Source organism: Scardinius erythrophthalmus (assembly GCF_964197995.2).
Source record: "Scardinius erythrophthalmus genome assembly, chromosome: 2".
NCBI classification, from domain to species: Eukaryota; Metazoa; Chordata; class Actinopteri; order Cypriniformes; family Leuciscidae; genus Scardinius; species Scardinius erythrophthalmus.
This window is the reverse complement of record NC_138222.1, coordinates 36039697-36065458: the sequence shown is the minus strand read 5'-3', so window position 1 is coordinate 36065458 and position 25762 is coordinate 36039697. Positions and strand designations below refer to the sequence as shown.

Here is a 25762-nt window from a genome sequence, read left to right as displayed (position 1 = left end):
ATAACGGAGCTTTGTGAGATCGCGATGAACTGAGATGTAAGCTTTTTAGGAATTATTAAGGGAGCGCACTTTTTGCTATTTCTGTCATGCCAAACCATGCACGTAGAGCTGTGGTTGGCCTGGCCGTGCATCACTCAGAAAAGAACAGGCCAATCAGAAGAGAGGCTCATGAATATTAAGTAGACAGGCCAAAATCGACCTGTTCTTGGCAGAGCTCCTGAGAAAGGAGCTGTAAAAATATACTGAGATGGTTTTTGGTACTTATACCGCAAATATGTATTCTTAAGGACATCAAAAACTAAAATAAAACTTCACAAAGGTGTACAATATGGGACCTTTAAGTCTGCTCTTTAAAACAAAGAAAAGAAGCAGTGTTGGAGAATGGTTAGTATGAGCAAACAGCGGGAAACTCTGTATATTTGTGCAGTGTGTGCATGTCAAAAAACCTTTTTGAAGATTGTGATGCATAAACACGCTCATCAACCCAGTCACTTTATGAAGTGTCCATGTAAACTCTAAGTTCAGATTCATCAATCGGAATCAATTAATTCGATTGAAAACAAAACATGTCAATATAAACGTAGCTATTGCAAATGTCTTTAATGTCACTTTTCGTCAATTTAATGCAGTCTTGTTGAAGAAAAGTTTCTTGAAAAATCTTACTGGCCAAAAACTTCTGAATGGTAGTGTAAATATAATGAATATTTTTATATAATCATTCAAACATGTAAATAAAAATGGACTATACTGCAGGTCTACAGTTTAGTGGGACATTTTTTGTTTTTTGCCTTAGTCATATTTAAAATTTTACTTCACAAAATCAATCCTCACTGATATAGCATTTAATTTTTTAATGATTTTGCAGTGTATCATATTCCGGTATTTCATCAGAGCCTATGTATTCACAAATGTCTGTGCTATGCCCTAAAAAGTCCCTCCCCTGAAACACACTAAAACAACTTCTTTGTCACATTTATTCCTTCTGTATGCTTAAATATTTTACATTTGTTATAGAAAATATTGCATAAAAACAGATTGTTATATAAAATAATTTAAATTGCGATCTGTGGCAGTTGTAACTACAGTTCCTACATGTGTTTAGGCTACAGTTTCATAACAGATACTATTATTGTATGTTTTATAGAAACTCTAAGTACATTGATTAAACCATGTTAATTAGGAGTCATCTGTGGTACATGGTTATGCTGTTGCTTAAAATCAGTTACAGGTAAACTGTAATTTCTTTGCAGAATGGAGCCTTTCACTCATTGTCACATTTCACTCTTATGTTTCCATGCTCAGTTTATGTTACTGCATTCCATACTGCAATTTGTTTGGTTTCCCTCTGCCGTCCTCTTCATGTATATTGGTGTCAGTGTGTAAATTGTTGTGTGTGTGTTGTGCTATAGTACATCCCTTAAAAGCGAAAGATGATGGTATCCACAGCCACTGCATCTCCAATAACTTGATTTATCTCACAGACACTCCAGGTTTTTGGCTCAATTACTACAGTCCCATTTAACTTGGAGTACCTGAAATGCATAATCTCAAGAAGTAGATTTAAAAGTGTGTAAGTGTGTATTAGAAGGGAGTTGTAGGTGTAAAAAGGCATCAGGAATACAGCTGAACTCTAGCATGTTCTAATTCTCACTTTTTTCCCATTTGGATGCTTATCATTTTTTAGGCTTGTGTGTAAGTCTGTGTCTAAGTATGTGTTTGCACGTTTTCTGATGTGTGAGCGAGTGTGTGTGTTTTTAACTCGGGCTGGCATGGCCATATCATAAAGACATCACACTTCAGAGGGATTCCATTTACACCTTATTGTTTGCCGTATTGCTGGAAAATACAGGTGATTTATCAAAGCATGCAAGCCACCTGTGTCCTATTCCCTATGTGTTTTATGCACTCCCTGCTCTCTGTATTCCTATGTGCTGTGTTCAATATTTCAATATTGAATCGTATATGGCATCCATCCATCCAGCAGCACCCATATCTGTATAGTTAATGTTTAAATTATCTCATGTATTGCCTGAAGACCACACATTTTAATATAACTATTTTATATTAAACTGGTGCAGTGTGTGATTTCTAGCGGCATCTAGTGGTGAGGTTACGAATTGCAACCATCAAAAGTTACGGTGGCTGACAGGAGATGTCATCGTCTGAGACAGCAGAGAGTAGCCAGTTAAGCAATGAGGTTTCTTTACAAAGATAAATTAAGAAATAATGTTTACTTTATTATTCAGTAAAACAATATGTTATTGCGAATGTTATTGTTACTTGTTCATCATTGTGTCAGTGTTTCATTCGCTGACTTTAGCTAGCTTCTTTGCATGAAGAAAAACATAGTGACAAAATGCGTTTGTCTGTTTAGTGCCACTGTAGAAACATGATGGCGTAAAATGTGTAGAGCCCCTGGTGATACTTCGAGCAAAGTTTCATCTTGTGTCGAGCCTTCTTAGTGTTTTAAAAATAGCGATTTTGATGCTATCATAGTAGTGCCCCTAGCTCTCCCATTCAAAAGGCAATTTGACCGAAAACAAAAATACGGTCAATCTTAAAAGTGGCGTTTCCATTCTAATTATGCTTTTAAATGAAAGTTTGCCTCGGGTAGATTCACAAAAAGACCCTAGGTTGCATTTTGGCAAGAGTTACGCTTTAAGAAAGGGCTTTTTTGAGTTTCTGCCAGTAAGCCAACCACCTAGCTACTGCATGGCGGCATTGTAAAAACTACTCCAAACATTTTTGTAAATGTCCTGGCAGCCACCCACAAAACCATATCACCACATTTTCTTGTGAGAATGTACAAATCTAGATAATTATTCTTTCTCTATTTCTCTTCTCCTTTTTGTCTTTTTTGTCATAGTTCCCTGTCCACTGATCAGGGGCTGAACCTCATGGAGCTCTTAGCTGAAAGAGTCAGCCTTCATGTAACAGATTTTCTACAACTCTCGTAAGTACACACACACACAAACATGCTTGTTGAAGACAGTCTCATGCTGGTCGACACACTAATGGCACTAATGGAACACTCAACCTGTGGTTTTGTTTTGTTTTTCCATTTCACAGTATAGTTTGGGCTAAGTACTTATTTTCAAGTGACAGCTCAATGATTATGAGTGTGTTCTGAATTCTGTGCATATAAGTTCAAGCTTTAAATAAATGGTTCAGAGAGAGAATAAGAGAGAATGCGTCTCTGTAGGTGTGTGTTATTCTGACCTGCCTGCAGTGATAAACTTCAGTTCAATTACAGCACATTTCTGATGATAGCCAATATTCTCAGAGTGCACAGATTAAAGACAGCTTTCTGCTTAATTGTTTGGAATGCAACAAATGCTTTCTGCCACATCTGTATTTCAGTGAGGAACTTATTGTGGTTACATACACTCACACACTTAAAGGGCACCTATTATGCCCCTTTTTACAAGATGTAATATTGGTCTTGGGTGTCCCCAGAATGTATTTGTGAAGTTTCAGCACAAAATACCCCACAGTTAATTTATTATAACCATTTGAAAATGTCATTTTTGGGGCCTGTTTTAAAAAGAGCTGTTTTGGTGTGTACCACCTTAAATGTAAATGAGCTGCATATCCCCGCCCTGCTGGACCTAGATGATGAAGAGAGTCCGGCACAGAATAAACACGAAAGAGAATGGACTAAACGTCTCGGAATGGTTATTTGATACATTTATGTACTTACAAAGTTTTAATCGCGTCCCCTTTGCAATTATGGATGTGCAACACACACACACACACACACAAACACACACATGAATTGTGATAACGTTCGCGCAATTTTTTGAAACTACACACACACAAATACTGTGATAACGTTTGCTAAGTACAAACAAAAAATTTTTTTCTTAAGTACAAACGAAATTACATTTATGCGAGGGGTGCTGTTGCGTCATGTTGACATTACTTGTTGTACAGGTGCTTATGTGGCAAATGTGAGAAGATGGCTACAGAACCAGAAAACATATGCTGCAGGGAGATAGACGTTTATATAGGCTACGGAGATAGAGCAGACCTTCATTTATTTACATTTGTAATTGCTGCAAAAAATGATACGTGATATAAAACTGTCTGACGTTGTTTGTTGAGACATCCTATGACGACGACAATAAATAGCTTTAGACGCATTTGTTGTTGAACTGGCTGACATCGATTGAAATGACTATTTGCTCAAAAATCATAAAATACACTTACTTCTTCTGGAGGTGACGTTGGATCGCGAACAGTAGGCAACGATCCACACTTGAGGATTAACTTTAACCCTCGTTCACTAAACAGTCAGTCAGAAAATGATTCGCGCAAACATAAACGTATTTAGGAAGTTTAAGTGGCGCCTTTTCTTCATAAATAAAATCCATCCGCTGCGTTTTCAGTGGCTCTGATGTCAGTGAAGACTACTATGTCCATTCTTACATCCCACAACAGAACACCTAACGTTACTCTTCTTAGGAGACATTACCGGCTGTCGTTGAAACAATGGAGGATGGTGTACAGATCACAGAGGGCGGGGTCTATGCCAAAACCAGATTGTCAATCAAATCACGTCGGTGGGGCTTAGCGCAATTCTACGTCACAGTGAGAGCAATCTTAGAACAGGGCGTTCTGAGACAGTGCTTATGATTTATTGAGATAGTAAAAAAACTACTGGGTGGATTTTTATCATTCTAGGGTGGTTTTGCTCACACGATGCCAACACACATTTATGTTCAAACACCATGTAAAAGTGAATTTTGCATAATAGGTGCCCTTTAATAAATTGGAGCTTTATATACAAGGATAAAGGAAATACAAATATTAATGCAATTATTAATTTCTTGCACTTTCACAAAATATTTTGGAAAAAAAACTTACCAACCCCAAACTTTTCAATGGCAGTGTTTATCAGTTTGTTTATGAAAGAGGGATTTTTTTCATTAGCCGAGGAACTCATTGATTTCCTCTGTTTCCCTATTAGTAAGTGCGAGTATAAATACTAAATAAGATTTTGCTAAAGAAATGCCTTTCAGGCCTCACTAAAATAGGGGGGAAAAAATAGTAAAATATTTGTGTGTGGTTGACCACTGTCCAGGTGAGCTGTGTCTTTGTGTTTGAGTAATGTTCTCTCTTGAATAGTGGCTCATATCTATGTACACAGGTACCTGCTAATGTATCTATTGTCAGCTCATGCTTTTCATCTTTTCTTAGAAATAATGGAAAGGTGTTCTGGATGATGCACACTTTTATATAAAACATTATGCCATAATGTCTGTATTATTTTGGACTAAAGAAATAACAGGCAGAAAACCGCAGTGCACAAGCAGACTACATGGTGGAGAAGCAAGATGCTGCTTGTATGATCAAAAGCAGTTAAAGATCACGAAAATTCAGCACACACTCGCTCGAATATTCGTTCACCCAAAGGCTGTGCTGCCATATTTGGGCTTTGCGCTGTGTTGCAGTTACATAAAGAGTCAGTGTAGCACCTCTTTACTCCAGACATGACGTAAGGGCTGTACTGTGTGCAGACAGTAGGGGGCACAGAAAAACACATACGCACAGTCATGGATTTGCAATCAGACGGTCTTGTTCTCTTATACACATTGAAACACTAACAGACGCACATTCATTTATACTAATTCTACCTCTCTTCTGTTGTCTCACTCGTTTATGTATTCTTCTACATCCCCCCACCCCCACACACAGTCTACCTAGCATCTCCATCCCACACTCTCCCCCACAGTGCAAAAGAAGCCGAACAGAAACAGTACCGTTACATTATAGCTTCCCTCCCTCCGTGTACTGGACGTTGGTGCCATTTTACTGATAGCTTATCAGCACTGATGTTGTTATAACCGGGAGTCTGGGCCATTGTGTTTATTTAGCTCTGACAGTCAGTGTTTTCATCGAGAAATTTCCAGATTTTCTGGGAAAAGAAGCCAAACAGAGGTGTGTGTTCCGGTATACAGAAGAATGCAAAATATGGGGGGAAACTGGTGTAGGGAAAGTAAATACAAGTGGAGTGATAATGTTCCCAGGGTCTATGTGTATATTTGTAAGGGGGAATTATGTTTTTGTATATATTAAAAAGGTAAGGTGTACGTATGAGGACACTGGTAGGCAAAAAAAATGTGCAAGGTGTTTTTTGTCACATTGCACAGACATAAAAAATGAAGACCTGTCACGCCTTACGGCAAATAATAATAATTATCTATGATTATTACACACACACACACACACACACACACACATCAAAACCATACATTACGTTATATATCTAATTCTTAGCTCTTTTAGCATACAGCTTTCCTTTTTCAAAACAAACTAAAAACAGTTAATCTTAAGACATTTATTCTTTAAACTAAAGTAAGTTTTTTTTCTAAAGTAAATTTTTTTTTTTTGATTATTGCTATGCTGTTTCTCATATCATCTGTTATTCCCACTGTGAATATAATTTTTACAAATGAAAATGTGTCTTGATGGGATAACATTAAGCCATGGTTTACAATAATTTGAAATATAATGAGAATAAAAGGACACGCAAGAAACTAGAAGCACTATTATTTCCAGCAGATATCTGGCTGTCTGTGTGTGTTAATTCTGCTGAGGATGAGAGGTTGCCTTTGGCCACCTGCTGACGTGTGAATGGGATTTTGTTCTGGTGACAGATCCATTCCTCTAGTCTTCCACCTCTCTTTCTTTTTCTCCCCTCTTCCCATTTTTTTCTCTCTCTCTATTTGTGACCCTCACCTCACCCTGATCGGCTTCAGAGCGGCATCCCAGATAAATGCTTCTGCCTCAGAAGCAAGAAACAGGAAGATCCCTTGTTGGACAACTGCATGTTTATGAGCTAACCATCATATTCACTGCTTTTGTCATCTAAAACAGATTGTAACGAAGTTTGTTTTTGTGGGAAGAAGGAGGCGGGAACCAGCGAACATTCAACAGATTTTAATATAAAAAATAAAACAAATACAAAATGAAAGTAAAAGACAGCAGCCCCTCACGGACAACTGCTGTCACATATTACGCCTGGTCTCTCTCGATCTTCACTGTCGTCGCTCCTCCTTTTATGCTTCCACTCCTCCGTGAGAGATACGAGACCGGTGCGTCTCACAGGTGTCGCTCATTAGAAATCACGCCACCGGCCCCACGCCGTTCTCACACGGCCCTCAGCCTCGTCCTGCTCGCCACACAGATAAACAGATATGTCGAGATGAACAGTAGCTCATCTACGGGTCTGTTTTGATGTCATGGTGGCGCGCCAGTTAACAGATCCTTTCTTTGCCTGTGTCTGTGTTTTTTAATTGTGGTGGGATGTGTGACGGTTTGTTTAAAATGTGTCAGTTTTGAGTATATTCAGCATTTTTTCAAAATCATTTCCATTTCCTTTAAAGGAACAATGTGCCATAAAATATTATACTTAACAGGATTCTCTGTTAGAATAGATACATTAATGTGGAGTGCTGCTCGGGTCACACAGACAGACAGCTGTTTGGCTTAATCACAAATGCCATTTGTACGAAATGCCCTTGTGCATTTGCACAGCATTTCTGGATCACCTATTCAAATGCTGCAAAGAGTTTCATATACAATGCATTGAGCCTGTGAGCATTTTTTTTAAAGAATGATTTCTTTTACTTTTTTCATTTGGACCTGTTTGCTGATCTACTAAACATTTTAGACAACTCTAAGAACATCAGGTTTCCCGTGAGGATTTATTTCATGGAGGAAAAACTTGTCAATTTATGTCAAAAGCAGAAAGGGAAGCTAACGGCACAGATCTGTCATAACAAAATGAACCAAAAACGCAATATTCCCCAGTGATCGGATGTTTTAACTGTGCAGTTGCGGTACTGCAGTTGACTGTGTCTGCAACAATGTATTTTTTAAATTATAATAGATTATGTTCATGACTCAAAGCTGCAACAGTTTTGTTCATCACACGCTGCATACTGAGATTTCTCTTTTTACTTGTTTTCTCCTTATTGTCTCATTCTCACTCTGTCTCCTGTGTCTCTCAGGGTTCTGGGTCCAGCAGTAACCTTTCGAGTGCGCCCCAATGCTCGAAACATCAGCACGTCCCAGCTAGCCAGAGTGGCAGGTACGCACAAACACAGACATGCACACGTACACACACACCACTCGTTCCACTACTGCGTTCTAGTTGCTATTCTGATCATCTCCTGACACATTGGGGAAGATCCTCTCATAGTGCCACGACCTTGATTGCAGCATTAGTTATTTTCAAGGTTTAAACCCCCATTTTACACTGTTCACATAAGAAATTTGCACACACACATGCAAACGCAAGAAATCAAACAAAAACAGATAAAAAATGTCTAACTTTTAGTGAATATGGACTCTGATGTCTCCAGGCCTTGTGAAATAATATATAATAAACAGTGTATGTACTATATTGTTTTAGTTTAAATGGATGTGATGTGAGGATGTCATCCATTTCATTTGTCTTTTTGTCTGCTGGTGTTTTGTACCAATATTTATTTAGGATGGGTTTTTTAATAGCAGGGATGCATCTTCCTTTGTGAATCATGGTATATATAATTTTTAGGTATCGACCAATACCAGGATTGGACAAAATCCAAAATTGATTAATTGACCCTTTCATTTGAGAGGAAATTTTAATTGTATTGGTCCCACCCACAGGGATTGTTGTTGTTACTGTATTTTTTTATCAAATAAATGCAGAATTGGATGTCTTTCAAAAACAAAACAAAAACTTACCAACCCTAAACTTTGGAATGGTTGTGTTGGTTATTTAAAACAAAATTTCTATAGCTGACATTCAACCAGATTGATCTGTTTGTAAGGTTTATAAAACTTTCAAACTTCAAAACTTTCAGACAAGGATTTTTCAACTCAAAATGACAAGTTTTTATTTTAACAAATCTATTCTAGGTTAAAAATGTATACTTATTACAGTAATATTCAATGAATTTCTTTGTTTTTTCCCCCTATTTTAATTTAAATTGCAGATCTGCATCCTGATAGAATAGACATTTAAAAGCACTCTTAATTTAATTCTGAATGCAGCACAACTCTGGAAAATTTAATTCTGAATGCAGCACAACTCTGGAAAATACTGGCCATGCCTTTTAATTATGACTTTGCTACATTTTGAAATTCTAAAACAGTTGTTTTGCAGTACCGTTTGAATTTTCATCATTGGTGTCAGGAATTCAGCATTTATAAACTGGAACAGAATAGACTGCAGTACTGCATCCATTTTTCAGTCACTGTTTTAACATTTAACACTCAGGATTTTATATTTGATCTTTAATGCACAAAAGAAAGGGCAAAGAATGAAAGGAAAAACAAAAGGAATCTGACATCATAAGGTCTGGATTCCCTTGATCCATCATAATTACTACTAGGGAAAACAGATTCATGTGAATTTGTCCCATGTCTGTCTGTGCTTCCTGACAGAAATGCAAGAGATAAGACGAGATATGCAAGGGAAAGATTTCACAGGAACCTTTGCAAACTGGACCTGAAATACCCAGTTGTTTTAAAAATAAAGCACTCTAGGTATGTGTTGAAACTCTATTACAGTTTGACAGTCATTATGGGCTCTTTGTTTATTACTCTTTGTTTATATCTGCAGCTACAAATAATTTTCACTATCACCCATTGAAATAATGATATATGCAGCAACAAGCCAGTACTTGAAGTGTATTTAATGAAAATGTTTATTTTCATGTTTATTTTCATTTATTTGATTGTCAGTGTTTTGACCTTGGTAGTGAATGCTCTCATTTCAGTTCTACAGATAATGCCTAAGTCTATTGTGTGTTGTCTTTCTTGTGGCTGGTTGCTGGAGTCTTTGGACATCTCGTCCTTCTAGACCCAGTTCTGATTGAGAGAGAGTGTGTGTGTGCGCGTGTGTGCGCGTGTGTGCGCGTGTGTGCGCGTGCGCGTGTGTGTGTGTGTGTGTGTGTGTGTGTGTGTGTGTGTGTGTGTGTGTGTGTGTGCAAAATGCAAATGTGTTTGTGCATGTTTCAGCATCGTTGGAAATGCGTTCCAGTTTTGTCCAATTGCTTTGGTGTGAATTTCGACTTTTATTTGTGTACGTGCATCTGCGCAAGTGTGTATACAGTCATAGGACACCCCATGAAATATTTTGTTGTTTTGTAAGAAATATGGACCTAGCAATATTTGATCTTCTTTCAAACAATATCTATGATGTAATGAACCAAAAACAATGCAATTTTAACCATGATATAATTTATTTAACAAAATTCCTACTGAGAAAAAAGTTAGGACTCTCTATGCCCTAATAGCTGGTATTGCCCCCTTTGACTGAAATAACCTCAATAAGACGTTTCCTATAACTGTCTACAAGTTTCTGACATCAACTGGGAGAAAGTTTTTCCCACTCCTTCATACAGAATCTTTTCAGCTGTGTGATGTTTGAGGGGTTTCTTGCATGCACAGCCCGTTTCAAATCACTCCACAGCATCTCAATAGAATTAAGATCCGGGGTTTGACTTGGCCATTCCAGGACTCTCCATTTCTTTCTTTTGAGCCATTCCTTGGTGGATTTACTGGAATGTTTTGGGTCATTGTCATGTTGCATAGTCCACATCCGCTTCAGCTTCAATTTTCAGACAGATGGTCTAACATTTTCCTCAAGTCCCCTCGGATACAATGAAGAATTCATAGTAGATTCTATGATAGTGAATTGGCCAGGCCCTGCTGCAGCAAAGCAGCCCCAAACCATGATGTCACGGTCACCAGCTCTGTCACCTCAAACGCACTTCACTTCCCAGCATCCCTCATGTTTCCCACCTGCACACCATCAGCCATCACCTAATTACATCAGCACCTGCACCTCATCATCAGCACTCCCTATTCACCTTATTCCGGAAGTAGCACTGGGTGGCGCCATCCGCGAAATCTCACTTCCTGGTTTAGCTACTTAGCGCTTTGTTTGCCCTGGTCCAATCTGTTATCTGTCTTGATATTAGTAGATAGACTATAATATTATAGCCAAATGCGTTGGCCTATGGTTATTAACAACTGCTGCAACGTACTAAAGTACATTTGACTTGAAGCTTTTGAAACAATGCCACAATCAAATTATTTAATAGCTGTGTCTTTCTAATAGCTATTACTTAGTTATGAAGATGTGCACAAACACTACTACATGTAAAGTTTGAAACATTATTACACCACAGTTTGTTTGCTTAATCACCAGATACATTTGCAGTGTATAGCCAACAGATGAGAAAAAAATAGCCACGAACTGGTGTAGAAAGAAAGTAGAGCCTCAACTAGATGAACAAGAGGGTAACGTTAGCTTAGCTAACTGCTAACTGCAATTTCTTATGGTTTGATCTCTAACACAAGTAATGGCTGTAAAATAAATCCAGCGACTGAATTCTAGAGGACCATAGCTTTCAAACAAGGTATAGCATGTGTATGTGTCCTGTAGTGAGACCATTACAACATTAGATGTTTGTGGCTAATGTAGGCTAAACACTACACATCGGCCGGGCTGCGATCAGACAGGCAGATGGGTCATATAAACACCTAAAAGTCGTTTAAAAATTACCCCGAGAAACAGTGCATTGCTGTGCTGTTGGTACACACGTACATAGCACATTTGGCACAAATTAGCTTATCTTATGTGACATTTTATCAGTGAGACTTCTCTGCAGTTCTCCTCGAAATTGAATGAGGGTCCGCTAAACCGGAAGTTGGTTTACAACGGAAGTACTGGACAGAAGTAAAAGTGGGCGGGGTGGAATAAGGTGAATAAAGAGACACTTCTCCTGCATTCCCTTGTCTGGTCTCATCCATGATTAATGCCACAGTCTACTCACCTGAAGTATCGGTCTTCCCATCATCACCGATCTACGTTACCCTGGCTCTTCCCGTCTTCATCTACCTGCAACAAGAGACGTCATTACTGTCAGCTAGGGATGGGCAAATGAAGCCTCATGAAGCACTGAGGCTTTCCCCTAAATGTTTCGGGAAAAGATTCGAAGCATCAAGAGTGTCAAATTTATAGCAGCCATGTTTATGAGCAGCTGAGTGCGCAGCGCCGTTGTTTTATCCATTAAGCACAAATAATAGCCTGACAACGCTAAATGTTCAGTTTTCTAATAATATAATTCACATATTAAAGTGTGGCAATAAGATAAATGTAACAATTATATTAATGTTAGTAAATGGACTTAATCTTCCAAAAACCTGTAGAGTAGTGGTCTGGGTTCAAACATTCCGACACGCAAAGTGAAGCATTCACGTGACTGGAAAGAAAGTGAGGCTTCGTTTTTCGTTGATTGCGTGTTTCTCTGAAAACAATACGCGCTCAGGCATGGAGCTTCATGGGAAATTGCGCTGCATACTTGATACGCGCTTTGAAGCTTCAGTGTCAAATGTAACATCACTACTGTCAGCTAAGTCATCAACAGTTCATCGATCATTATACTTCTTGTCTGCATGCCTTCCCTGCATTGCTCTTCCCTCTGCACAACTTAATAAACTTATATTATTCACCTAAACCTTGTCTGTCCTCTTCTGATTGTGACAGAAGACCAGACCATAAAGATGAGAAGCTTGGAAATTGCTTCTATAAATGTAGGTGTATTGTGTGCTACACTCTGTCTATTTGCTGTTTATACACCTTGGATAATCTGAGTCTACATTGAGTTTAAATAAAAGGACTTATACCTGATCTTCTCTGCCTTTCATCTTCATCATCGGACTGACAGCGTTACACATGACATTTCCACCCCCATGCTTCACAGTTGGTATGAGGTTATTGTGCTCAAATGCTGTCTTTGGCTTGCGCCACACATTTCTTCTGCTACTGGGCCCAAACAATTCAACTTTGGATTCATCTGTCCAAAGCACATTGTTCCAGAAGTCCTGGTCTTTGTCTAGGTGTTCTCTGGCTAATTTTAGTCTTGCCCTGATATTTTTTTGACAGCAAGGGTTTAGTCCTTGCACACCTCACATGCAAATCAAACTTGTGCAGTCTCTTTCTTATGGTAGACGCATGTACTTTGACATTAACTTTGGCAAGAGTTACCTCTAGGTCCCGAGATGGCATTTTAGGATTGTTGGAGACTTGCTGTCTGCTATTGGGCTGAACTTGCTAGGACGGCCTGACTTGTGCATGTTGGCACTAGCAATTGTCTTAAATGTTCTCCACTTGTAAATTATTTTTCGGACAGTGGAATGGCTGATTTTGAATATTTTGGAGTTTTTTTTTTTTTTTTTAAATCCCTTCCCAGACTCATATGCATCTACAACCTTCTTTCTTAAGGCCTCAGAGAGCTCTTTTGATCTCACCATGGTGCTTCACTCACTTCCACAATCAAGAGCAAACCAAACTAAATGTCTGAGGTTTAAATAAGACAGGCAATCCTTTAAAACACAATAAAAAAAACTAGGGATGTCCCGATCCGATCACATGATCGGAAATCGGGCCCGATCACGTGGTTTCAGACTCGATCGGAATCGGACGTTACCTCCCGATCAGGACTCGGATATATATATATATTCTCATTATTTTTTAACACATCTATAGTTATGTGGTGGCACAGAGTTACGCCGGTTTCACACTGCACGCGTTAGCAGAGCGTAAGCAGCGCAGGAGCAGTGCGTATGGTGAGCAGGAGCAGGACACGCGCGTTTTGCTTTCACACTGGCAGCGTTTATCACGCGCGGCTGAACCGCGGGTTGTGTACAGACAGAGTACCAGGGTTCGAAATGACTTAGGACTCTTGGGGGGTCCCCTAAAATTTAATTATTAAATTATTAAAAATTCTGAAGACTACCTTGCTACACTATATACTGTAGGCAAAATTATATGGACCAATGTTGAAGGTGGGATAATGGTCTTGGGATGTTTTTCATGGTTTGGGCTAGGCCCAGTATTGTAGTGGTGTCTGGAGAAGTGGCTATAATCTAACAGGTAAACCTCTAACTCTGGAGCAACAAAGTTACAAGTTCTTTTTCTCTCCATGATGCAGGATTCTAAATTAAGAAAAATAATATTAGCTTCCTAGATAGCTTACCAAGCTCTCATGTATACTCATTCATGCTCAAATCACATTCACTTTAATCAACTCACAGACCTGGTTATCTTACGTAATCACTGACTGGAAAAGTAGGTTGTTATACTAGCTTTGAATAATTAGTCTAGCTGCTAGGTCTGCTATGGAAGCTTGTTTCCGCCACAGAATAAAACATTTTAAAAGAAAATTGCGACTTTTTATCTCACAATTGTCTCGCAATTCTGACTTTATAACACGCAATTGCGACTTTATTTCACGCAATTCTGACTATATCTCGCAATTCTGAGAAATAAAGTCAGAATTGCGAGATATAGTCAGAATTGCGTGAAATAAAGTCGCAATTGCGTGTTATAAAGTCAGAATTGCGAGATATAAAGTCAGAATTGCGTGAAATAAAGTCGCAATTGCGTGTTATAAAGTCAGAATTGCGAGATATAAAGTCAGAATTGGGTGAAATAAAGTCGCAATTGCGTCTTATAAAGTAAGAATTCTGACTTTTTTTCTCGTAATTGCGACTTTAGGCTATATCACGCAATTCTGACTTTATAACACATAATTGTGAGTTTATATCTCGCAATTCTGACATCGTTTCTCAGAATTGTGAGATATAAACTAACAATTGTGATATATAAAGTCCAATTCTAAGGAAAAAAAGACAGCATTTTTTTTTTTTTTTTTTTTGCCTCAGAATAGTTTATATCTCACAATTATGACTTTATAACACGCAATTGCGACTTTATATAATGCAATTCTGACTTTATATCTCCCAATTGCGTATTATAAAGTCAGAATTGTGAGATATAAACTGAAAAAAAGTCAGAATTTCAAGTATATTTCTCGCAATTGCGGGTTTATATCTCATAATTCTGACTTTATAACACGCAATTGCGACTTTATATCACGCAATGTTGACTTAATAACACACAATTGCAACTTTATATCACGCAATTTTGACTTTATAACCTGCAATTGTGACTTTATATCACGTAATTCTGAGATAAAAAGTCAGAATTGTAAGATGTAAACTCGCAATTGTGAGAAAAAAAGTCAGAATTGTGAGATTAAAAAGTCGCAATTACCTTTTTTATTTTTCACTCTGTGGCGGAAACAAGCTTCCATAGTCTGCTGTTAGCTGGCAGATCATTTGGCTTCATACACATAACGTTACAGAAAGCAAGAAACGTTGACAAACGTACTCTTCTAATCATTACACTAGGTATCTAGTTAATGCAACTTTTTATATAGGAACTCGAACTCCTAATATTTTACTATAAGCAATTATGGAGATATAAATATAATCGAAGCACTTACAGGATTTTCATTCAGGATTTCACTCTTTGTTTCGTTTTGCCGCTCAGCTACAGTGCGTATCTGCGGGAGCACCACAACAACAATCTGTGACGCTGTATAGGAACTCACTCGGCTAATGGCTGCCCTGATTGCTGCCTCGCGCTAGGAAATAAATTAATTACCGTTATAAATATAAAACGTCACTAAAGACCTAGAATTTTCACAATCATTTTTAATGTTAAAATACATTTGTCGGGGACCCCCCAAAATCCAAAAATAAATTCTTATGGGGGGTCCCTAATGACTTATGGAGGGTCCGGGACCCCCCCAGACCCCCCTCATTTCGAACCCTGCAGAGTACTCTATAATGGATAAGTTGGCATTGCTTTATTTCGTTTTCAAATACATTATTTTATTAAGCTTATTTTATTAATAATTTCATTTATATAACTTTTGGTTCATCTTTGTTTTTATTGTTCTGGCAACAAGTTTGTTTTTGGACATTTGTTTTCTTTTTAAATTGCTGTTGGTCATTTTGATTGACTGTTTAAAACACAATAGATATCATCAATGCACTTTTTGGATAAAACTGCGGTGTATTTTGGCCATGATCAATGCATTGTCATTTTAATTCAGCGTAAGCGGCGCAGCAAAAATAGACTCGGCGCCGAAACGATCGCGGCACTGCTGCTTTTGCTCTGCTCCTGCTATGCGCTGCCGCGCCACCTCTGCGTGCGGTGTGAATGCCCTAATCTGTTAACATGGGCGCCGAAAAAAATACGCACTGCACGCTCTGCTAACGCGTGCAGTGTGAAACCGGCGAGTGCAGTTCCTAAAAGCACATTACTGGCTTTGCAAACACTGTGGCACTTTTATTTTTTTATTTTTTTACATGCCTGCTGGGTATTTTATGTTGAGGTGCTAGTTGTTTATATATTAGACTTCTTTTATATTTACTGTTGCACTAAGTCCAAAAGTGAAGAATTTATGTTATTACTTGATTGTTCAAGCTACCTCAAAGAAGTGCTCTGTTTGTTAACAGAGTTGTTGAATGTTAAAATAAGGTGAATTAAATAAAAAATAAGGAACACCCTGGATCTGTTTTTCGCTCTTCTTTATTCTTTTTTTATGTATTATAGAAGTATCGGATCGGGACTCGGTATCGGTAGATACTCAAAATCAAATGACTCGGACTCGGACTCGAGGGCAAAAAAAACTGATCGGGACATCCCTAAAAAAAACACAATCTTTTCTAACGATATTCTAATCTTTTGCACATGATGTGGCGCACCTGATTCTAATTTTAAGTAGTAAATAAATGTGGAGGTGTCCTATTTTTTTGCTCACCAAATATTTCATTTCTATTAAGGAAATTTTACAAATAATTTTAAAAAGACATTTCTTCAGTTTTATTATTTTATTTTATCAGTTTTTATTTATCATCTCTCAATATTGTTAAAATGAAGATCCAATGTCCATATGTTGAAAAAGACAAAGGTTTTCATGGGGTGTCCTATCTTTTAAACATGACTGTATCTCCAGTCTCTCTTCCCTTTGAGAGTCTCTTGTAGCATGTTGAGAGAGTTAATGGCTGGGCTCGTCAGACCCAAATGTCAGACAAAATGTTAAGTCAACATGATCAGCCGCTCTCACACAGCAGATAAATTATGAAAACCCTGGTGCCTGAATACCAATTTATTACTTTATTTAAACAGAGAGAATCTCTCCTCACACTTTATTACTCCTGAATACACACTGCTGTTCGCACCTAATCGTTTATTCAAATTTTTTTGTGCCTTTGACATCACATACACCCCTTAGATATTTAAGCAACTTCACAGTATTTGTGATTAGTGGAAAATATGGTAATATGAGTGTTGAGGATTATGTTTGGGTTGTAACTGTTGATATTTGTTTATATGTCCATGATTTACATCTCTGCTTTGCCTAAATCTTTCCAGAAGCAGTGTTTTTACATTTAAAACAACCAAATTTAACTTCTCAAGTGTTTACTGCAATTTTCAAGGGATATTATAAACTTCTATTATAAGTAGCTTGAATGAGTTGAATTTGGGTCTTGCTAAATATTGTGCAAAAACCTTAATATATATATGGCATAATTGGCCACTAGCTCAGCAGTCTGATTTTTAGAAGCACTGAAAGGCATCAGTCTTTTGTTCATGTATGGAGCTCTTATGTAGCACCGCTCTAAATGACACTGAAAAGCACATATACTGTTGACCTGAGCACATAAGAGAACATTAGATCTGCCTGTTAGGCAAGAGTCTTCCTTTATATATAACCCCCCTCCATTCAGACACACAAAATGGAGAATGTTTTCATGGGTGTCTGAAATGAACATGTTCCACTTATCTAGTTGTATTCCTCTGGTTCTGCCACACACATCTGTCTATGACAGCAGCTCCCTTGTGTTTTGTCTTTGTTGTTGTTGTATGTCATGCAAATGTGTCAATTTATATTTAACTTCCTGTATTTCCCTTTTGGGGACAAAAAAGTCTGTCTGTCTTTTATAGTGTAAGAAGAAAAATATATTCAACTACAATACCACAGTACTTAACCCTCTGTGGACCAAAAACGCGCCCGCGCGTTTTGCTCATTTTTTTTTTTTAGCAATGAAAATAAACACTAAATGCTCTGTTAATTTTGATCTTTCATTTTCGTGTAATACATCAATCGATCCTGTTCAGTTTCTATTTTTTTTAATAAAGTGTTTTGCTTTTTGACAAATAAAGAAAAATTAACATGATGCGATTTCTGCCTTCTCTCTGTCAGTAAACTCCCATTTGAAACGCGTTCGAAAATGATCTATAACTCCGCGAAAATTCAGTCAAACAGGCAAACAGACCCACGGGCATAAAGCTTGAGATCGCATCTGTTAAATGAAGTAACTTATATAAAAAACAAATATTCTCAGCTTCTGTAATCTGTAGAAAAAGAGAGTGACTCCAGTCGAGCTCATTACGAGCTAATTCACAGTAATGTGACCACTCCCCGGAGAGCGCGTGCTATTCAAACGCAAATTCTGAGAACTATTTCAGACCTGTGAAACGCCCACATCAGCTGTAAACAAAGCGCGTCGCGATCGAGTGAGGCATAATATAGCCTACCTTATGGAGAAAAGATTCCTCAGAACAGTGCTGATATGAGGAGCAATATCTCCTGATATGAGGAGCAGATCCCGCTGAGGAGTGAGGTAGGCTGTTTTCTTTTCTCAAGTGTGGAATAACGTTATGGAATAACGTTAGTGTAGGCCTATGCAAACCGCAAAAAGATGAATCGCATTTCTATAATATGACTCGCCTTTCTGTGAGATGAATGAAGGGTACATATTTGTAAAGACTGTTTAGCCTAAATATAAATCGCGCGTCTGTGTGTGAAAGAATAAACTGCTTTGCTATAGCCTACTGAGATGAGTAATAATCGACTGGAATATGTTGAAATAAAATGTATTTGTTTAAGCAACGTATTAAACTGCAAATTAGCATTTATATGCCCTAATATTTCATAACAACAACGTTACAGTCAGTCACTTGTTGACTAGATTTGGGTACAGTTTTTAGGCTACTGTAGAATATACTGCCACATCAAATAAGCTTTTGTTTAGCAATTTCTGCTCATATCTAACGTTATATATATATATATATATATATATATATATATATATTTGTCAAAAATAAAGTCCTAGACTAAGATGTTAGATGTTCCAATGTTGGCTATATTCAAACTAATGAATACATATTATGATAAAATGTAGGCCTATAATCTTTTTTCTTTTTTACAAAGAAAGAGTACACTTGAAATATTGTAGAAATTGTAATTATTGTTGTAATTGTAACATTTTTAATAAAATAGCAAAACATATTTACAAGAGAGATGTAAGCGAAATCTTAAATGGTCAATATAAGTCTTCTTCTAAATACATCTTTTGTCCTTGCATTGTGGCTCAGTCAGTGTCACACCTGAAAGAATGGCTCATTAGGCAGAGTCATTATGCAGAGTGGGTGGGACATTGTAATCTAAGTTGTAAACTACTCCTCCCCCTCGCATATTGGCTTTCCAAGCAAAACCTGTTTTACACCATTTAAATCAATGTATTTTTTTTTGTGAACGATAAAGCAAGACTATTTTCACATAATTTTGAAGCTAGAACACAAAGGGACAACATCCATTAGTCAAAAGTCTTGTGGACACATATTTAATATGTGTTTTGTGGTCTTAATTCAGCAACTTTCATTTTAATTTTTTCCAATAACCACGCATAAACATTATTCTCTTAAAAATACAAACATCTACATACAAGTTGCTCGCATATTATGGTAGCCATGTTTGTGCTATATAGAGTGAATTTACACCTTTGCCATTAACATGTTTATAAATAACTGAAAAAAGCACAAATGTCAAGGCATGTCAGAACATCTCAAGGGCCCCAAAAACACCTTGGTCCCCAGAGGGTTAATGAACAGTTATAGATAAGATAAACTTTTTTATAGTTTATTCTCAATTGGTTTATAATACCAAACATGCATTAATAATTTTCTAGCCAGTCATATACCACATTACACTCTGTTATTGGGTAACGTCTCAGTTACGTATGCAACCCTCGTTCCCTGAGTAGGGAACGGAGATGGTACGTCATGACGACGAATGGGGTTTCACTTAGAAAGCCTCTCACCTTCGAGAATTAGAAAACGAGCCAATGGCAATGAAATGCCTTGGGTCTGCTGAATTTGCATAGCGTAACTCCGCCCCACTTCGTGGGTATATAAGGAAGTACGCCAGCAACATGCAGTTATGTTTTCTCGCTGAGGAGCCGAGACTGCTTACAGAATACACATATGACCCGAGAGGGGGCTGCATATGGTTAAGCATATGGGGCTGCATATGTTTCAACCCCAGGGGGGGCAAGGTGGCTTGCCAAGGGAAAGACACATGCTTGGAGAGGCTTACAGTGGAAATACACATGTGGGGGTCGCCCAGAGGGGGAACCATGCACATGGTGGCACCTAGCCAATCGCGAAAGCTGCCAGTGGCATAACTCTGGTGTTGACGTCAACAGTGCTGGAGGAACTCAGGGCTTTTCGGGGAGGCTCACCTGAGGAGAATATCACACTGGTTCCACTTAGAGATTGTAGAATCTCGCGAATGTGTTGGGTGTCACCCAGCCTGCAGCTTTGCAGATGTCTGTTAGCGAGGCACCATGCGCTAGAGCCCAAGAGAAGGCCACACTCAGGGTGGAGTGGGCCTTCACACCAAGGGGGCACGGTCGACCTTGCTGCTGGTATGCCTCCTCCAAGGGCAGCGCTTGCAGGTTCACCACCTGATCTCGAAAGGGAGTGGTGGGAACCTTGGGCACATATCCAGGCCTGGGTCTCAGGATCACGTGAGAGCAGGCTGGCTCGAATTCCAGGCATGCTTCGTCAATGGAAAATGCCTGCAGGTCCCCTACCCTCTTAATGGAGGCCAATGCAACCAGGAGCATTGTCTTAATTGACAGGAACTTAAGCTCCACTGATTGCAGAGGCTCAAAGGGCGCACTCTGCAGGGCAGTTAAAACCACTGAGAGGTCCCAAGAGGGAACAAGAGGAGGGCGAGGAGGATTCATTCTCCTCGCTCCTCTCAGGAACCTGATGACCAGGTCGTGCTTTCCCACTGACTTTCCCTCAACTGCGTCGTAATGTGCGGCGATAGCGGCAACAAACCCTTTCAGGGTGGAGGGAGACAGCCTTCGCTCCAACCCATCTTGCAGGAAGGAAAGCACAACACTGATGGTAACCACCACCGCTGGTGGTAGGGTACTCAAACCTGCCTCATCCCGTCCAGGAGCCACACGTGGAGGTTCCAAAGATCGGGATGAGGGTGCCATAGGGTGCCCCGTCTCTGAGAAAGGAGGTCCTTCCTCAGAGGAATTGGCCATGGAGGTGCTGTCGCAAGGAGTACAAGTTCGGAGAACCAGGTCCAATTGTGCCAATGAGGGGCAACCAACCTGCTCCTCGTCCTCCCTGATCTTGCACAGGGTCTGTGCAAGAAGGCTCACTGGGGGAAACGTATGCTTGCGGAGGTTCCTACGTTGTGGGAGCGTAGACCACCTTGTCGGTTGATGTACGCTACTGTCGCGGTATTGTCTGATCAGACTTGTATGTGCTGGTTCTTGAGCAGCGCATGGAAGCGGTGGAGAGTTAGACGTACTGCCAGCAACTCGAGGCAATTGACATGCCAAAGGCGCTGGGGTCCTGTTCAGGAGCCCGCAGCAGCATGTCCATTGCACTTGGCACCCCAGCCTGTGGTGGAGGAATCTGTTGAGACAACAACATGCCTGGAAAATCGTTCTAAGGGCACTCCAGCCCGTAGAAAGCTGAGGTTCGACCACGGGGTGAAGGTCTGACGGCAAGTCGGAGTTACTGGTACTCGGAGCGTGCCGTGTTGCCATGCCCACCTCGGGACTCGATTGCAAAGCCAGAGCTGAAGCGGTCTCATATGAAGCAGTCCGAGTGGCGTTACTGCGGCTGCAGATGCCATATGCCCCAGGAGTCTCTGAAATAACTTCAGTGGAACCACACTCTTGCCCTTGAACTGTGTCAGGCAAGTCAGCAGTGACTGCGTGCGCGCGCTCATAAGGCGACCGAGTCGAATTTCTATACTGAGAAAAAAGATCCTCTGCACGGGGCAAAGTTTGCTCTTCTCCTGGTTGACCCGAAGGCCCAGACAGGCTAGGTGCCGGAGCACTAGGTCCCTGTGTTCGCAAACCTGGTCTCGAGAGTGAGCTAGGATCAGCCAGTCATCGAGATAATTCAGGATGCAAACCCTGTGTTGCCGTAGCAGAACAAGGGCTGCCTCGACGATCTTCGTGAAGACGCGAGGAGACAGGGCTAGACCAAATGGGAGAACCGCGTACTGATGTGGCCGCCCCTCAAAAGCAAACCGTAGGAACGGTCTGTGTCAAGGAAGAATGGAGACATGAAGTAGGCATCCTTCACGTCGATCACTGCAAACCAATCCTGTGGCTACACACATTCGAGAATGCGTTTGGCCGTGAGCATCTTGAACGGAAGCCTGTGAAGGGATCGGTTCAAGACGCACAGGTCCAGGATTGGCCGTAACCCATCGGTCTTCTTCGGTACAATGAAGTAGGGGCTGTAGAACCCGGACTTCATTTCGGCTGAAGGGAAAATCTCGATCACACCTTTCGCCAGTAAGGTAGCGTCCTCCGCACGCATGACAGGGGCATTGCCATGGGAACTCCACCATGGGAACCACAGTGTGCCCTTTTGCAGCGGCCCCGTAGAGGGGAGGAAAGGCGGAGAAGGTCGCGGAACGATCATGGGAAGACAGGGGTGCCTTCCAGGACCTTGTGGCCTCCTCATGCACTTTCGGGAGGAATTGAATTGGGGTTGGATGCTGACGGGGATCAGCGGCTGCACCCAAAAACCAATCATCCAGTCGCGAGTGCTCAGGATGGGGTGGAGGGTTCCACTCTAGACTGATGCTCGCGGCGGTCCGGGAAAGCATGGCCGTCAATTCAGGATCACACTCGGACAATGCTGGCACACCCGAAGGTGGCAGCACAGCCGAATCTTCACTTCCCGATGACTCCTGCCCAACTTGTGATGCTGCGATGGACATAGCATCATCATCTGGAGCGCTGAAAGAAACACGCGGAACGCCCGAAGACGGTCCCGCGGTTTCAGTCTGAACGCTCGCGGGTAGCAACACAGGAGAGGGGGGTGTGGGCCGAGGAGCAATCGTCTGTGCTTTGTTCCACACCGTCACCCTCAGGTCACCCTGCCCACTAGTCGAAGTACAACCTCTCGTGGAGGCAGTAGATCGGGGTGTGGATGAGGGGACTCTCCCTCTGACGAGGTCATTGAGTCTCTACCGTAGTGTTGCGATGGTCATGTTCCCACAATGAGAACATGAGTCATCCACAAACGCTGCTTTAGCGTGATCAATGCCCAAACACACAAAACAGGGATTGTGCGCTTTAGAATCAGATACAGTCCGACCGCAACCAGAAATGCACGGGCGAGACATCTTTAAAAAGACGTGCCGCGTGCAAGCTCTTTTTGTGAGAGGAAAAAACTCTGCAGATGCTGAAGCGACCAGGGAGAAACGCACTCACTGGCAGATCACTGCACAGATCAGCAGGCAGTGTGAACTCGCTGGAGATCGCCGTCACACCAACACCAGGAGAGTCGCTCGTCTCGAAGAGTGAAGAGATGATGAGTAGATAAACTCAGAATGGCTTGTGGAGTGAAGAATGTTCTTGGCTACGAAGCGAAAACATAACTGCATGTTGCCGGCGTACTTCCTTATATACCCACGAGGTGGGGCGGAGTTACTCTATGCAAAATCCGCAGACCCAAAGTATTTCATTGCCATTGGCTCGTTTTCTAATTCTCGAAGGTGAGAGTCTTTCTAAGCGAAACCCCATTCGTCATCACAACGTAACTCGTAGTGACCACGAAAGGGAACACTTTATACTACACCTATTTATAGGGGATTTGCAATTTTTTAGTTAATAGTTATTTAATCATCAAGCATTTGCTCATACATTATTAATATATCAAAATGCATATACAAACAGTACATAATTTATAATTAAAACAAGTCAAAACTATCTATGCAAGATAAGTTATTCACCCATTTTTTCCAAAGGTTGGCCTTTACAATTGTGTCAGAAAGAAATCTTGCTAGATAAAATACATTTATACATATTTACACACAGGATCAGTGTGTATGCTGATACATTGTATACTGAACCAAGGAAAAATATATATGGCAAATATAGTTATGGAATATGAAAATATTAATAAGAAAATACACAATATTGATGAATAAATGTTGCAAATGCTTTAGAACATGTAGTTATTGTAGCGTGTTGTACTTATTTGTTTGATGACGCACTCTCTCAAAATTTGTTTTGAAATGCACTGTATGTCACACCAGTTCACGACACCTCATTTCGGTAACCATGGCTTCACAAACATGTAACTATTAATTTTCTCTGACAAAAAAATGATCACTTCCTGCCAAACTATTTCCAGTGAAGGAGCCGCAGTATAGATGTTTGTATCCTGTAGGGTCTATCTATATGGCAGGGATTTCATATTCTGATGCAAAGCTGTGCTGAAGTCTTTCAAACTGCTAGCAACACAGCAAGTAACTGAAGGGCTTTATGGGGGGTCTGGGGTGCATTCATTAGGACTGAGGAATTTGCTGTTGTACTCTATTCATCTGGAAAGAAAGCTTTGGACAAAAGACTGGATATGGTAATCCCTGCCTGGTCTCAAAACAAAAGATGAACCCCTGCTCTCTCTCTCTCTCTCTCTCTATCTCTCTCTCTCTCTCTCTCTCTCTCTCTCTCTCTCTCTCTCTCTCTCTCTCTCTCTCTCTCTCTCTCTCTCTCTGTGTCTGTGTGTGTGGGTCCTTCACAATCATTTATCGGGCCATTGATTCATCCATAGTATTGATGAAATGGCACCCTAAACTGCACAGTGTAATCTTACAATGTGTCATCTCTCGCTTCATCTGTTGTCACGCTCTCTTTTCTCTCTTTCTAACATGCTTTCTTCCTCCTCTCTGCCTGTCACATTTAATTTCTGCCTGTCTCCCACTTCTGCTCCTGCTCACCTTTTGCAGTCCAAGTTAATTCATCTAGCTTATTTTTTGTCTTTATACTTTGTCAAGTGTGTGTGTGTTTGTGCGCTCTTTCCTCTTTACTAGTGTCAGATAGCACTCCATCTTTACTCTTGACCATAGATGTCACTGAATCTCATCTGAACATCAACAAGTTAGAATTATTTCAGCTGGACAAAGGTTAAATGATCTAATATTTTGTCTGTGATCAGTGAATGTTTTTCAGGTAATGTTTTCATAGTTTATTTGTTATTAAATCCCTTCTAATTAAAAATATAGAAACATGAATCATATAATCACATAGTATACTTCAGATTTGTCTCTTTGACTGGTTATTTGATTTGTCTGTCATTATTAATTAAATTAACTAAATTGTCAGAATGTGTCAGTTTATGTAGAATATTTAATTTAGTATTTTACATTAATTACATTTTTTTAAATAATGAAATATTACCTCACTTTTGTTGTTCTGTTTATTTTAATTTTGACTTTTTTGTTTGTTTGCATCTTTATTGTGGTATACGGGTGTAGATATTCCAACAGGATGACTGCAATCTTGCATTTTCATAAATATCATATACACACATTTTCTGTTAATTTGTTATAACATCCTAAAAAATGCTCTCAAGAGAACTGCAAGTTACATTTTCAAGAAGGGGCATTCTGCATCATCATTTGTCTTTTGGGTGAGATTTCATTAAAGTCTGTTGTACACTGGTGCATTTTTTATGATGCTCTGATCAGACGATATTAAACTCATAATGCTGCATATCAAT

The 25762-nt window shown here is 39.8% G+C and overlaps 1 protein-coding gene across 1 annotated transcript in view; it reads left to right on the top strand.

The window, feature by feature from the left end:
- The window catches only part of LOC308704939 (uncharacterized protein), a gene marked incomplete at its 3' end in the record, with an annotated part of 29227 nt that extends 7694 nt beyond the window's left edge, over positions 1–21533 (top strand). Inside the window, exons 5-7 of the mRNA XM_081389636.1 lie at positions 2867–2953; positions 8016–8095; positions 21484–21533. Of these exons, the coding sequence (XP_081245762.1) occupies positions 2867–2953; positions 8016–8095; positions 21484–21533 (217 nt within the window). The remainder of the gene's footprint in view (positions 1–2866; positions 2954–8015; positions 8096–21483) is intronic.
- Positions 21534–25762: the final 4229 nt, after the last annotated feature.